Source organism: Sinocyclocheilus rhinocerous, unplaced genomic scaffold (genome assembly GCF_001515625.1).
Source record: "Sinocyclocheilus rhinocerous isolate Xijiao unplaced genomic scaffold, SAMN03320098_v1.1 scaffold208, whole genome shotgun sequence".
Taxonomy (NCBI): Eukaryota; Metazoa; Chordata; class Actinopteri; order Cypriniformes; family Cyprinidae; genus Sinocyclocheilus; species Sinocyclocheilus rhinocerous.
In genome coordinates, this window is record NW_015650085.1 from 722,653 (window position 1) to 734,966 (window position 12,314).

The window sequence follows — 12,314 nt, forward strand, 5'->3', positions numbered from 1 at the left end:
ATTCATAATTGCTCATTTTCTCTGTTATTTTACACAAATAAGATGCAGGTGTGTGTGTGTGTGTGTGTGTGTGTGTGTGTGTGTGTGGTGACATTATTTTAATGACAAAAAAAATTAAACCCCTTAAATTAAATTGTCATTATCATAATGCATCCAGATGTTCTGCTTTGAGTTTTTTGCTGTTGTTGTTGTTGTTTTTTTTGCTATTGCCATTATTCTCAATTATGATTCTTATTAGATTTACATTACTGTATTCACATTATTTAAAGGATATAATATAATTTTAGCATTAATAATAATGAATAATAAAATGATTTTAAATGCATGCACACACACACACACACACACAATGTTTATCATTATTATCAATATTATTATTTATTAATCTTATTTTTAATTGTCAGCATGGTAATACATAAAATATTTGTAATTAATTTTTGAATTATGGTAATGAGAATTTGGAAGGGGAAATGTGTTTTATGATAATAATGCCACAATACAAAACGTCACAACAATATTTATATTGACATTCTAGGACATCAGACTATTTTCATTATTATAATGTCCTAATTCCTAAGTCATTACTATTATTTAATGTTTTGAACAACCAAGAACCCTAAATATTAACCCTGAGTTTTACCCGAGTCAGTAAGCAACCACCCAAAACACCTAAGCAACCGCATGGCAACATCCTAGCAACCACCAGCAACACTTTAAAGTCATGCCAGGGAGTTTTGTATGGTCAAACACCAGTGCTCATTGCTCATCAGTGACGAAAATGTAAATATCTAGTCTTTTTTCTAGTCTAAACTCAGCCTGAGAACAGCTGGCACATTTCTGTGGCACGTGCTCAGAAGACACTTAACGGGGTTAGTTTACAATGCCGTTTCTCACAGAAGGGATCATTTTGTCTGGATCCTGCAAAGAAAACATAAAATAAAACAGGCTACACACTGGTGAAAGAAGCGGTGCATATGAAGACTTCAGTCTGGGAGGCATGGCTTTGGGAACGTGCCATTAACAACCGAACATAAAAGTGTCGTCATAACAAATGGTGGGTGTCCAGCATTAAGAGGCAATGCAATGTAAATCAGCATTCATTTACACATTCAGCATGATTCGCCTCTTGGATCTGACCAAGTTTCTGATTTCTTGAAATGCAGCCCATGTAGAGCAGATTGTTGTGCTATAACTGCACCAAAACCATTGAGCTGAAGCACTAACTGAAATCGAACCACATTGATGGACCACAATATCTCAAATAGAGTTGGATGTGAGCATGCTGCACAGTTTAATAAAGATTAAAATTCGTGCATTAACCGTGAAGTGCTCTTCGGTCAATTTTGAACATTACATTTTAGTTTTTTTTTTTTTAGAATTTTTAACTTCATCGGAATGGTACAAAACTTGGTAAAGGTTTAGGTGTTTGCTATGTGAACACACACACACACAGACACACAAATCATGGTTCAAAAAGGTTAAATGGTCCTGAGAAAAAAAAAGTCACACTTGGATTTTCATAATAATAAACTTAAATGTAAACTTAAACTTAAGTTTACTTAAACTTAATTTTTTTTCACTTCAACAATAATCTTCCAAGTGTCTACTTTAAAATGAGATCAAGCTTAAGTTTGTGCTGCAAAACATTCCAGATTTATCACAGTTTTTAAGTTGGAAATGTAAATTTGAGGTCTATGCTCAAAAAGTAACATATATTAAATGGATCATAACTATTCCATAAATATAATTCAGTATCATAAAATCCTCTTTAAATACAAAATATTAAATGAATAACATTACCAAACTAAAATATAGTACATTTATTTCATCAAAATAACAATGCAAATGCCACGCGAGAAGCAAAAAAGGGTTACATATACAGTACACTACTGTTGAAATGTTTTGGGTCAGTAAAAAGCCAAGAAATTAATACATTTATTCAGCAAGGATGCATTAAATTGATCAAAAGTGGCAGCATAAAGATTCTATTTCAAATAAATGCTATTTTTTTCCACCAAAATATTTAGCAGCACAACTGTTTTCAACATTGATAATAATCAGAAATGTTTCTTGAGCAGCAAATCAGCATATTAGAATGATTTCTGAAGGATCATGTGACACTGAAGTAATGATGCTGAAAATTCAGCTTTGATCACAGCAATAAATTACATTAACATATATTCAAATAGAAAATAGTCATTTTAAATCACAAAAATTATTTCACAATATTATAGTTTTTACTGTATTTTTTTTTATTTATAAATGCTTGGTGAGCAAAAGAGACCTTAAAGACTTTTAAAAATCCCCAACTTCTAAACAGTTTTTGGCTGCTATCAGTTTGCATTTGTTCTTAGCCCTCACTCTCTCATTGTCTTTGTCCAGATCTGTTTCACTACAGCAGCTCTTGTGTCAGGACTCTGAGGAACTCTTATCTGCAGGAGTTTCTGTAGTGTGTCAATATCAGCAAAGTGTCTGGAGCGGACCATCTCATGCTGCTGAGAAAGGTTACAACAGCTCAAAAAAAGAGGCAAGAAATCGTTAAACAGTTCCGTCTGGCAGCTAGAGCCTTTTCCCAGAATGCTCGAGGGCAGAGTCAGAACTATTTTTATTTCCTTTTTCTATTTCTAGAGGTAAATTGTATTGCTGAGAGGTTGCTCAGGAGACAAGTTCTCAGTTATGTTTCATATAACTATCAACTTTATAAGATATATAACAGATATATCTCGTTTGAAACTTGAGAAAATGTGAAATTTCTTGGGTCTTCATATGGGGAGAAAATCAAAAGTCTCCATTTATTTGCTATTGATCTCACTGATGTGAAGAGAAATCTCATAAAAAGAAATCTTTGAAGAAATAGTTCATCCAAAAATGAAAACTAACTGGTGAAACAGTTATTTGACCCTGTTCTTTGAAACAAACTTTCAGTTTGTGGAAAATAATTTGACTTTCCCGTTTCCCTGAGTTTCTTGCACAGACCGATCGTTTCACTTCATAAGACCTCAATATATAATCAGGAGTCACTGGTATTAATTTTGTGCTTTTTTTGACTCTCAAAGTGATGGTAGCGTTAACTGGCATTTTATGAATCAACAAGGGCCGTGGTTTCAGCTAAAAATCTTCTTCTGAAAAAAAAAAATCATCTTCTACTGAAAAAAAAACAACTTGCATACATCCATGACCTGAAGGATGAGAAATGTTGCCTACTTTGAAAGAACTGTCACTCAAAAATGTCTAGTAAATTTCACAAATAATTACAAAGAAATTGCAAGTAACACATGAGCAAGTAACACATGACATTTTGAAGTAGAAAGACTGAAATAGTATTTTCTTGTAAAATATATTCCAATTATTGTTTTATTTACAATTCAGAAAAATCTTTTATTTCAGTTAATATTTATTATATTTTAAGTAACAAACATGTTTTTATGGTTTTAGTTAACGATAATAAACCTGATATATAAATAAAAATATTAAATTCGAAGTTTATATCTGCAATTCTGAGAAAACTCCCTGAGTTGCGAGAAAAAAAGTCGCAATTACCTTATTTTTTTACTTTTTATTTTTTTTATTCCATAGTGAAAACGGGCTTTCATTGTTTTCAATGTGAATGTACTGTAAAATAGAATTTATTCCTGTGATCAACGCTGAATTTTCAGCATTATTACTCCAGTCTTCAGTGTCACATGATCCTTCAGAAATCATTCTAACATTCTGATTTGCTGCTCAAGAAACAGGAAGACAAAATAAAAATAAATAAATGTAAGTCTAAAATGATTAATTCATCAAAATGTGCAATTAGTGCACAGCAGAATAACTGGAACAAGTTCTCTCTCTCTTAACGACATTTCTGGTCACATTCATGAATGCACGAACTGTCAGTGAATTTTCCATATCTGTCTTTCAATTCAAACACAGCCGATGAGGAACGCAAGTTGGTGGAACATATAACCCAGGTTGCACTGCCCACAAGAAAGCGAATGAATGAGGTTTTAATGGTCCCACGCAGCCCCGCCATGCACCTTAATCGCTCAACTGCAGTTATGCAAATGACACAACTTGAAGGCAAACATAAGCAGATGATAACAAAACGCCGGAGTTGGGGGATAGAAAAATGAAAGAGTAGAGAAGACGCACAGAGCAAAACTAATATTTAAATGAATCGTTTGATATGGTTTCAAAAAGAATGATTAACTTCTTTTGTTTCAACATGATTCCAGGCGCACAAGGGAAACGAAAACAGTCAATCATGCGCAGCTCTCTCCTCACAAGTTATAATGCGCTCTTATTAAGACGCACGTGGCACATTATGAAGAAATATGAGCACCCCTGTATGCGCTTAACTCAAATTTTCTGGTCTCTGCTTTGATGCATGTGTGATGATGTTAGGGGGTCACTGTGGAGCCCGTGGTGCAACTTGGCAGAGAAATGGCAAACACTGCGATTGCGAGAATTAATGAATGAAGCTGGAAGTTAGAAATATGAAAAATGAGTGAAAACACTTGAATATGTACATAGACAAGCACTCTGCGGAAAACATGAGAAGCTGCATCTGTAATAGACATGCTTACGGCGCTGCATAGTAAAATATGGCATAACACTTTATAATAACTTTCATTAATATGGCTTTAATGCATATTATACTGAATAAGGCTTCAAGGAATAGTAGAAAAATGAGAATTCTTTCATCATTTATTCACATGCAAAAACATTCTTTCTCGGAACACAAAATTCCATTCTAATGTCATTGGTTCTTGCACGTCTCATAATTGATCACAACATTGCAAACTTGAATATGCACATTTTTAGCAAGTAATAACTTTATTTAGACATTTTTTGTGTGTGCCAAATAAAAACATATAATTAGTTCAAAAGAACAGCACTTACAACTAGTGGTCGACCGATATGGGTTTTTTGACAGCTGATGCCGATATCTTGGAATACAGGGTGGCCGATGGCCGATGGCCGATATAATTTTATTTTAATTAATATTTAAGAATTTTGAAATCATTTGAAAATGGATTAAAAATAATTGTGTAAAATAAACATACTTATACTTTAGAAGACAAAGCATTTTTCACAAATAAATATTTAATAAAAATCTAATTGAATAGGAAGTAAACACTGTAACCAACAGGGCACTCAGTATTCTGGGAAGTTTGTGTGCATTGGGAATCATATATTTTTTTTTTTCAAATAAAGCCTGATTATTAGATAGAACTGAACGACGACAGCGAACAAGAGAGAGAATGTAAGCACTGTGTGTTCAGGTGCTGCAATCTTTGCAATCTAAATAAAAGTCCGCCGCGCCGTCAAAATAAAAGGCTCGAACACATCGGCCAAACAGAAAAACTTATCAGCCGATGCCGATATTTGAAAAATGCCAAATATCGGCCGATATATCGGTCGACCACTACTTACAACTATCTGTCAAGCATTAGAGACAGAAACCAGACCAATAAATTGACTTGAAACTCAACTTGTATCAGTACTCTTGAGACTTGATTTAGACTCAGCCCTGAAAGACCTGCGACTTGCGAACTTGTCTGATTGTTGTTCAGCTGAAGATCCAAGCACTCACCATTGAAATTAACGCTCCGGATGTATCCGAGGAGCTCCTTTCCGTTGATATTGCTCATGCGGGGGCAGAGGCCGGGGTATCCGAAGCAATAGTCCCTGTGCATGCGGTGCAGCGCGTGTGCCATGGCATAAACCGCATCCATCACAAACTGTACCTTCCCTTCCTGCTCGTAACTGGAGTCACGGCCCACCTTCTCCAGACCTGCACGAACAACACAAAACAAACATCTTGAACAAACATGGCCTTTTGAGAGCTCAGCATAAGATTCTAAATAAAAGTCCGCCGCGCCGTCAAAATAAAAGGCTCGAACACATCGGCCAAACAGAAAAACTTATCAGCCGATGCCGATATTTGAAAAATGCCAAATATCGGCCGATATATCGGTCGACCACTACTTACAACTATCTGTCAAGCATTAGAGACAGAAACCAGACCAATAAATTGACTTGAAACTCAACTTGTATCAGTACTCTTGAGACTTGATTTAGACTCAGCCCTGAAAGACCTGCGACTTGCGAACTTGTCTGATTGTTGTTCAGCTGAAGATCCAAGCACTCACCATTGAAATTAACGCTCCGGATGTATCCGAGGAGCTCCTTTCCGTTGATATTGCTCATGCGGGGGCAGAGGCCGGGGTATCCGAAGCAATAGTCCCTGTGCATGCGGTGCAGCGCGTGTGCCATGGCATAAACCGCATCCATCACAAACTGTACCTTCCCTTCCTGCTCGTAACTGGAGTCACGGCCCACCTTCTCCAGACCTGCACGAACAACACAAAACAAACATCTTGAACAAACACGGCCTTTTGAGAGCTCAGCATAAGATTTTTCAGTTTCATTTGGAGAATCCACTCTCACAGATGCAGTAATTCTCTTCTTAATAAATTGCTATTTAATGTTTCTCAAATGTAGCCACTCATTGGAGTAATTAGCTACTCAAATCCTCGAGGAGGTGCGTAACAGTTTTGCCTGTTAAAGCAGCAAAAATGTGTTCTTTCCAAACAAATATTTCCTTCCATATCTCTAGAGACGGCAAAAGTAATATCATGCCTGCCGTTCGGAACAAATATTCCAGCTGTTGTTGTGCGTAAATTGAATTTGGCTCCAACACAAAACAAACATCTTGAACAAACATGGCCTTTTGAGAGCTCAGCATAAGATGTTTCATTTGGAGAATCCACTCTCACAGATGCAGTAATTCTCTTCTTAATAAATTGCTATTTAATGTTTCTCAAATGTAGCCACTCATTGGAGTAATTAGCTAATCAAATCCTCGAGGAGGTGCGTAACAGTTTTGCCTGTTAAAGCAGCAAAAATGTGTTCTTTCCAAACAAATATTTCCTTCCATATCTCTAGAGACGGCAAAAGTAATATCATGCCTGCCGTTCGGAACAAATATTCCAGCTGTTGTTGTGCGTAAATTGAATTTGGCTCTAGCATCTATGATTATTTCTCTTATAATCATCAGAGCGCTTTCCAACTTGGTGTATTTTAGCACTAGATGCCTCCGGGAAGAACTTTCTTTTCCCACCACAGTTTGTGACACAATGAAGGATAACTAAAAAAACGTGGGCGAGTTGAATTAGCAAGACCTGGAGTGTTCCATTGCTTCTGCTGTCAGCGAGGAATTAATAGGCTCCTGTAAATGAACCCCAATCCACTTTTATAGCACATTCAGAGCAATGGGAAAATTATGCATTTGGTCTTCCAAAAACTAGATGGATTACCCGACCTGAACAGTGTGATAAATACGACACACAGAACAACAGGCCAGAGAAAACTGACTCCCAGTGTCAAAACAAGGTGAACGTCAGGTTTATTTGTGGTCACACCTCCACAATGACACCTCCTCCATTCACAATCAAAATCATGAGCTATGTTCGGAAAGCAATGCTAACTGGATGCCGATTGGTGAGACATAGTGGTGAATATTTAAAATAAATAACATATAATAAACTATAATATATAATAGCATAAATAACATAATAATAATAAATAATAAATCAAGTAATACAATTATTAATGAAGTAATATAAAATAGTATAAAATATATAATATAATATAGTATGATATAACAATAAATATGTATATTAATATGTAAATAACTATATAATAACAATAAATGTATAAAAGAATACAAACCTAAATATATTATAAATACATCTAATATAAATAAAATAAAATAAATACATGTAATATAAATAAAATATATGATAAATCAAATATATATAAAATGTTTAACATTTTACATGACAAGTTAAAACTAGACTAAAAATTCAAATACTATAGTATTTATAGTACATATATTTATAGTACATATATGTTTGAATATTTAAAATAAATAACAAATAATATAAACAATAATGATGCAATAAAATAAATATTAAAAGTATATATAATATAATAAAACATAATATATTAATATTGCAGTATTCAGTAAATAGAGAGCTAGCATTCTGTTTTGAACAACCATGAATACAACAGCATTTGGCTTTTGATTGTTGTAAATTTATTCATTCAGCAGATGCTTTCATCCAAAGCAACTTACAAATACAAACATGAGTGATTACTCATAACAAGCCAATGGCAGCAGTGCCACGATACACAAGTTTACGCGCTGCCTCGATTCAGAGCCGCAGCTGAGGGGCTTTGAGTGATAATACAATAATCATACAACAATGTCCCGTTTTTATGTTTATTATGGCATGTGTACAGGCTTTTCTGTGTCTCGGCTGAGCAGCAGAGGAAACAAACTGACGCTTATTGAGTGATTGAAGACAGCACGGATGACGGACAGCTTAATGAGGCCAACAAGAGTCAAAATTAAATGTCAATTAGTGGCGCAAATGAAATTCCCTCCTTTTCATCTTACAATTCCCTTCCATCTCTGGAGAACTACAGTTAAAAAGACTCTATAGTTTGTAGCAGGCTGACAGTATCATATAAAAAGAATGATATCTGGCAAAACGTAATGACTGGCAGTGTGATGAATATGCACAAATGGTCCAGCTTCCAACTTTGCTTTCTCTCACTCTGAGTTACGTCTCTGTGTGCCAACATTGAGACAATAATCACCATTCTATATGCTATCTTATGCTAATGAGGACACTTCGGCTACATAATATATGCACATCTGACTGCATTACTCAAGCCAAGCTTGGAAAAACATCAGTGCCTGTCTTTGTCAAGAACAACACTTGAGCTGAAGCGTTCAGGGCTGTTTTTAAAGCTAAAAATAAGAAATAGATTGCTGCATTTGTAAACAAATGACACCCGATCAGAGTCATTCTGCAAAACAGACACCAGGTGTGACCTTCAAGTATGTCTAAAAAATATATAAAGACTTCAAAATTTCAGACACTTTATTTCATGTGTGTGTGTGTGTGTGTACATTTATTTTTGCCATGAGGTTTTTTGGCCTGTGCCTTCCTTATGTTCCTGGCTTCTACTTACTGTATAAACAAATATAGTCATTTAGATAAAATGTTAATATTTTTATGTGTAAACAATTTTAATATTAATATGCATATATATATATATATTTATTTATTTATTTATTTATACATAACATATGAATTCATATATAAATATTATGACATATGTCTTTTCAAGAAACAAACTCTTTAAGCATCACAAATTTCCTCTTTTTTATCGCTTTTATCATCTTATGTTTTTTCCCCCAACAGGGGACAATTCAATTTTTTTTTTTAAATTAATAAGTGAAGATTAAATGTGTACATTTGTACACACCAGCATAAGTACACACCAGCATTTCATTCTCTTTCTAATAGGTACAGTTTCACAACCCTACAAGCATCATCTTGCTCAAGGCATAATAATATCCAAAGATATATTTAAATCCACTAATTTAGCTTGAAATAGCAAAAATGCAATTTTTATTAACACGTTGTCTGATAAAGTACTTAAAAATCCAACCGAAAAGGCACCGTGTGATAGAATGATGTGTCTGCCTGCGGCCGCTGCAAAACAACCCAAAAAACCAGTGCGTCTGTCCGGGTTCCAGACAGCCGATACTGTTTGCCATTGGGGAGCACATTTCTGAACCCATCACTGCAATTTCTCCAAGCTGATGGGATTCCTGAACTTCAAAATGAGACTGACACTCATGCTGTCCGAGACCCGATGCCCTCTTTCCCCGAGTCATTACGGCTCATGCAGCAGCCCTGTTTGCTGTCAGAGCTCCAATACGTGTTTTTAAGCAGCTCTGATTTATTTGAGGAATGGCTAAACACATCCTGACATCAGTTATTTTATTTCGAACCGTTCTCCCCTCTATAATTTTCAGCAGGTTAGTCTTTGTGTAAGCTCTTAGCTCGTGGAAGAAAGAGTCAAAGCACGCGTGACACTAGGGACTAGTCTTATTGTTGGTGATAAGACGGAGCGTGAAATCGCATTAAGAGCTGCGGCTGAGGTTCTGCCACCTTGTGCTCTCCAGGGTCTGCTGGGATACGGTTTGCTGGGAAGGCGAGACCGGCTGAGCTCTTGACACCAATCTAACAACAGTCAGATTCGTCTCGTCAGCCGGAGCAGCCAGGTGTGGCGTCCGCACAGGAAGTCAGGGTCATGCACTTGTTTAGACTTCCTGTTTCAGCAGAGCCACGGCAAGGTGCGAGTCCCAACTGAGGATGCTGGGTTTTAATTAGGACTCAGTCAGGGTAATAAATTACACAGCACAGCAGTGTAAGACTCCATCACATAGATGGAGAGAGCTTATTCGTTACTTTCAGTGCACGAGGCGATATGGAGAAATAAAAATAAAAATATGAGCAAAGCACAAATGGGGAGGGATCTCATGAAACTTGTCCAGCTCATATTACACTACAAAATCTAAAGAACAAAATGAGAGAATATATTTAAAATAATTTTATACAAGTAACACACATCCCCATCTCAATTTCCCATTGTTGTGATTTAAATTAAATTAAATTAAAAATTAAATTATAAAATATACAAAACATGATAAAATGTAAAAAAAAATTAATTATAAAATATAAAATAAAACTAAATTAAATAATAACAATAATAATAAATCAATATGAACATTAACATTAATGTGATTTATATAAATTTTAAATATCTTAACTATATCATATTTAAGCAAGTATTGTGGCACTACCTTCAATTTATTATTTTATTTTACAACAAAAAAACTAAATAAATAATACAATAACTAATATAAATAATAATATAATAACTAAATAAATAAATAAATAATAACTAACTAAATAAATAAAATCTTAATGCATTACATTATTTATTAGAATTATTGGTGTGCTTACTATTATGAAAATATTGTACATTTTAAAAACATTTAAGAATCTTAAACGTATCAAAATGAGACATTATTTTCTTTTTTCTTTGGATTTTTAGGCAAAATATGAACAAGACATGCTTTCATGATGGTAACCTTCAGCATTTATGGTCCCATTTCTTCCATTCATCCATCTCTTCTTTTTTTCGTGTATTCGGTGGCGCGCTACCGACAAAAACAAAACTAATCACTACGTCCTCAGTGGCTCTGACGTCGAGAGAAAATAAAACTCATATTTTTACTTTTACATCCAACTACAAAACACCTGAATTGCTTACGACATTGTTGTGAGCGCGGAGAAAATAGCGCTCAGCGTACAACTGGCTGAGGGCGGAAATATGCTAAAACGGGACACTCCGTCAGCGGTCATGGGCGGGGCCTCAGCAGTATGACGTCAAAAAATGGCTTGATACTTGAGACCGTTTAGGTTTTTTGGGGATATAAAAAAGGAGTGAATGGATTATCATTGTAGCGTGGTTGTGTCCAGACACTGCTAAGACACATTTATATGCAAGCACCACGTAAATTTTGTATCCGACGTCCCCTTTAAAATGGCATGTCACAAAGCCAGAGGATGTTGTAATAAAAGCCAAACATGCGAATTCCAGCGTGACACTGGGTTTCTGAGGGCATGATGGGAAAAAAGCAGCTCCTTTACCATTCACAGCATGACACTCCAAACACGGCATGCCGTCTTCAAAAACCCCTTTACTCCATTATGTCTCCTGTCTGAGAAGACTAGCAGTCTTATGTCTGAGAGATCAATGAGTCTGAAGAGAGTGCGGTGATGAACCACAAAACTCTCAGAACAGCCGAGAACATCAGACTTCCGTCATTTTCCACCTGCGAGAGCTAATAGTGCTGTTATCTAGGGAGATTAAGAAACACTTGTCTTTTTTTTATCAGATGCATATGGGAGTTCTTTCACTTTTGCATTCTGATCCAGAGTTTCAGATGAAACAGGAATAAAGTGCTTTTGCATGGCACTGCAACAGCACCTCGTCCTTATGTGTTGTAAAGTTAAAGATAGGACTCCTACTCGACTAGACGCTGCATAATTTTTGCATAAAATTAACTTATCACTAGCAGATGCTGCAGCTCACATCGCCTCAAATGACCAGCTCTCATTGAAAATGAAGGACTTCCAGTTGCTTTGTCACTGCAAATCGCTGTCAGTGTGACCGAGATGGAGTGAGAACCAGAGCTTTATGACCAAGAAGACGAGATAGAAAGAGTTCAGAAGCAGCATTTGGGTTTGTAGGTCAGTCTGTGAAGGGTCTCAAACTACCAAACCACACAATATAGTTTCAAACAGACCCTCAAGGGGTAATATTTTATCCTTAAAGGGGTCATATGATGCGATTTCAATTTTTCCTTTCTCTTTGGAGTGTTACAAGCTCTCTCT

At 35.6% G+C, this 12,314-nt stretch overlaps 1 protein-coding gene across 2 annotated transcripts in view; it reads right to left on the bottom strand.

Annotated features, from left to right (window-relative positions):
• The window catches only part of grm8a (glutamate receptor, metabotropic 8a), a 183,677-nt gene that overhangs the window by 35,269 nt on the left and 136,094 nt on the right, over positions 1-12,314 (bottom strand). For both annotated transcript variants that reach the window (XM_016516499.1, XM_016516498.1), the window contains exon 6: positions 6,138-6,338. In XM_016516499.1, coding sequence (XP_016371985.1) covers positions 6,138-6,338 — 201 coding nt within the window. The remainder of the gene's footprint in view (positions 1-6,137; positions 6,339-12,314) is intronic.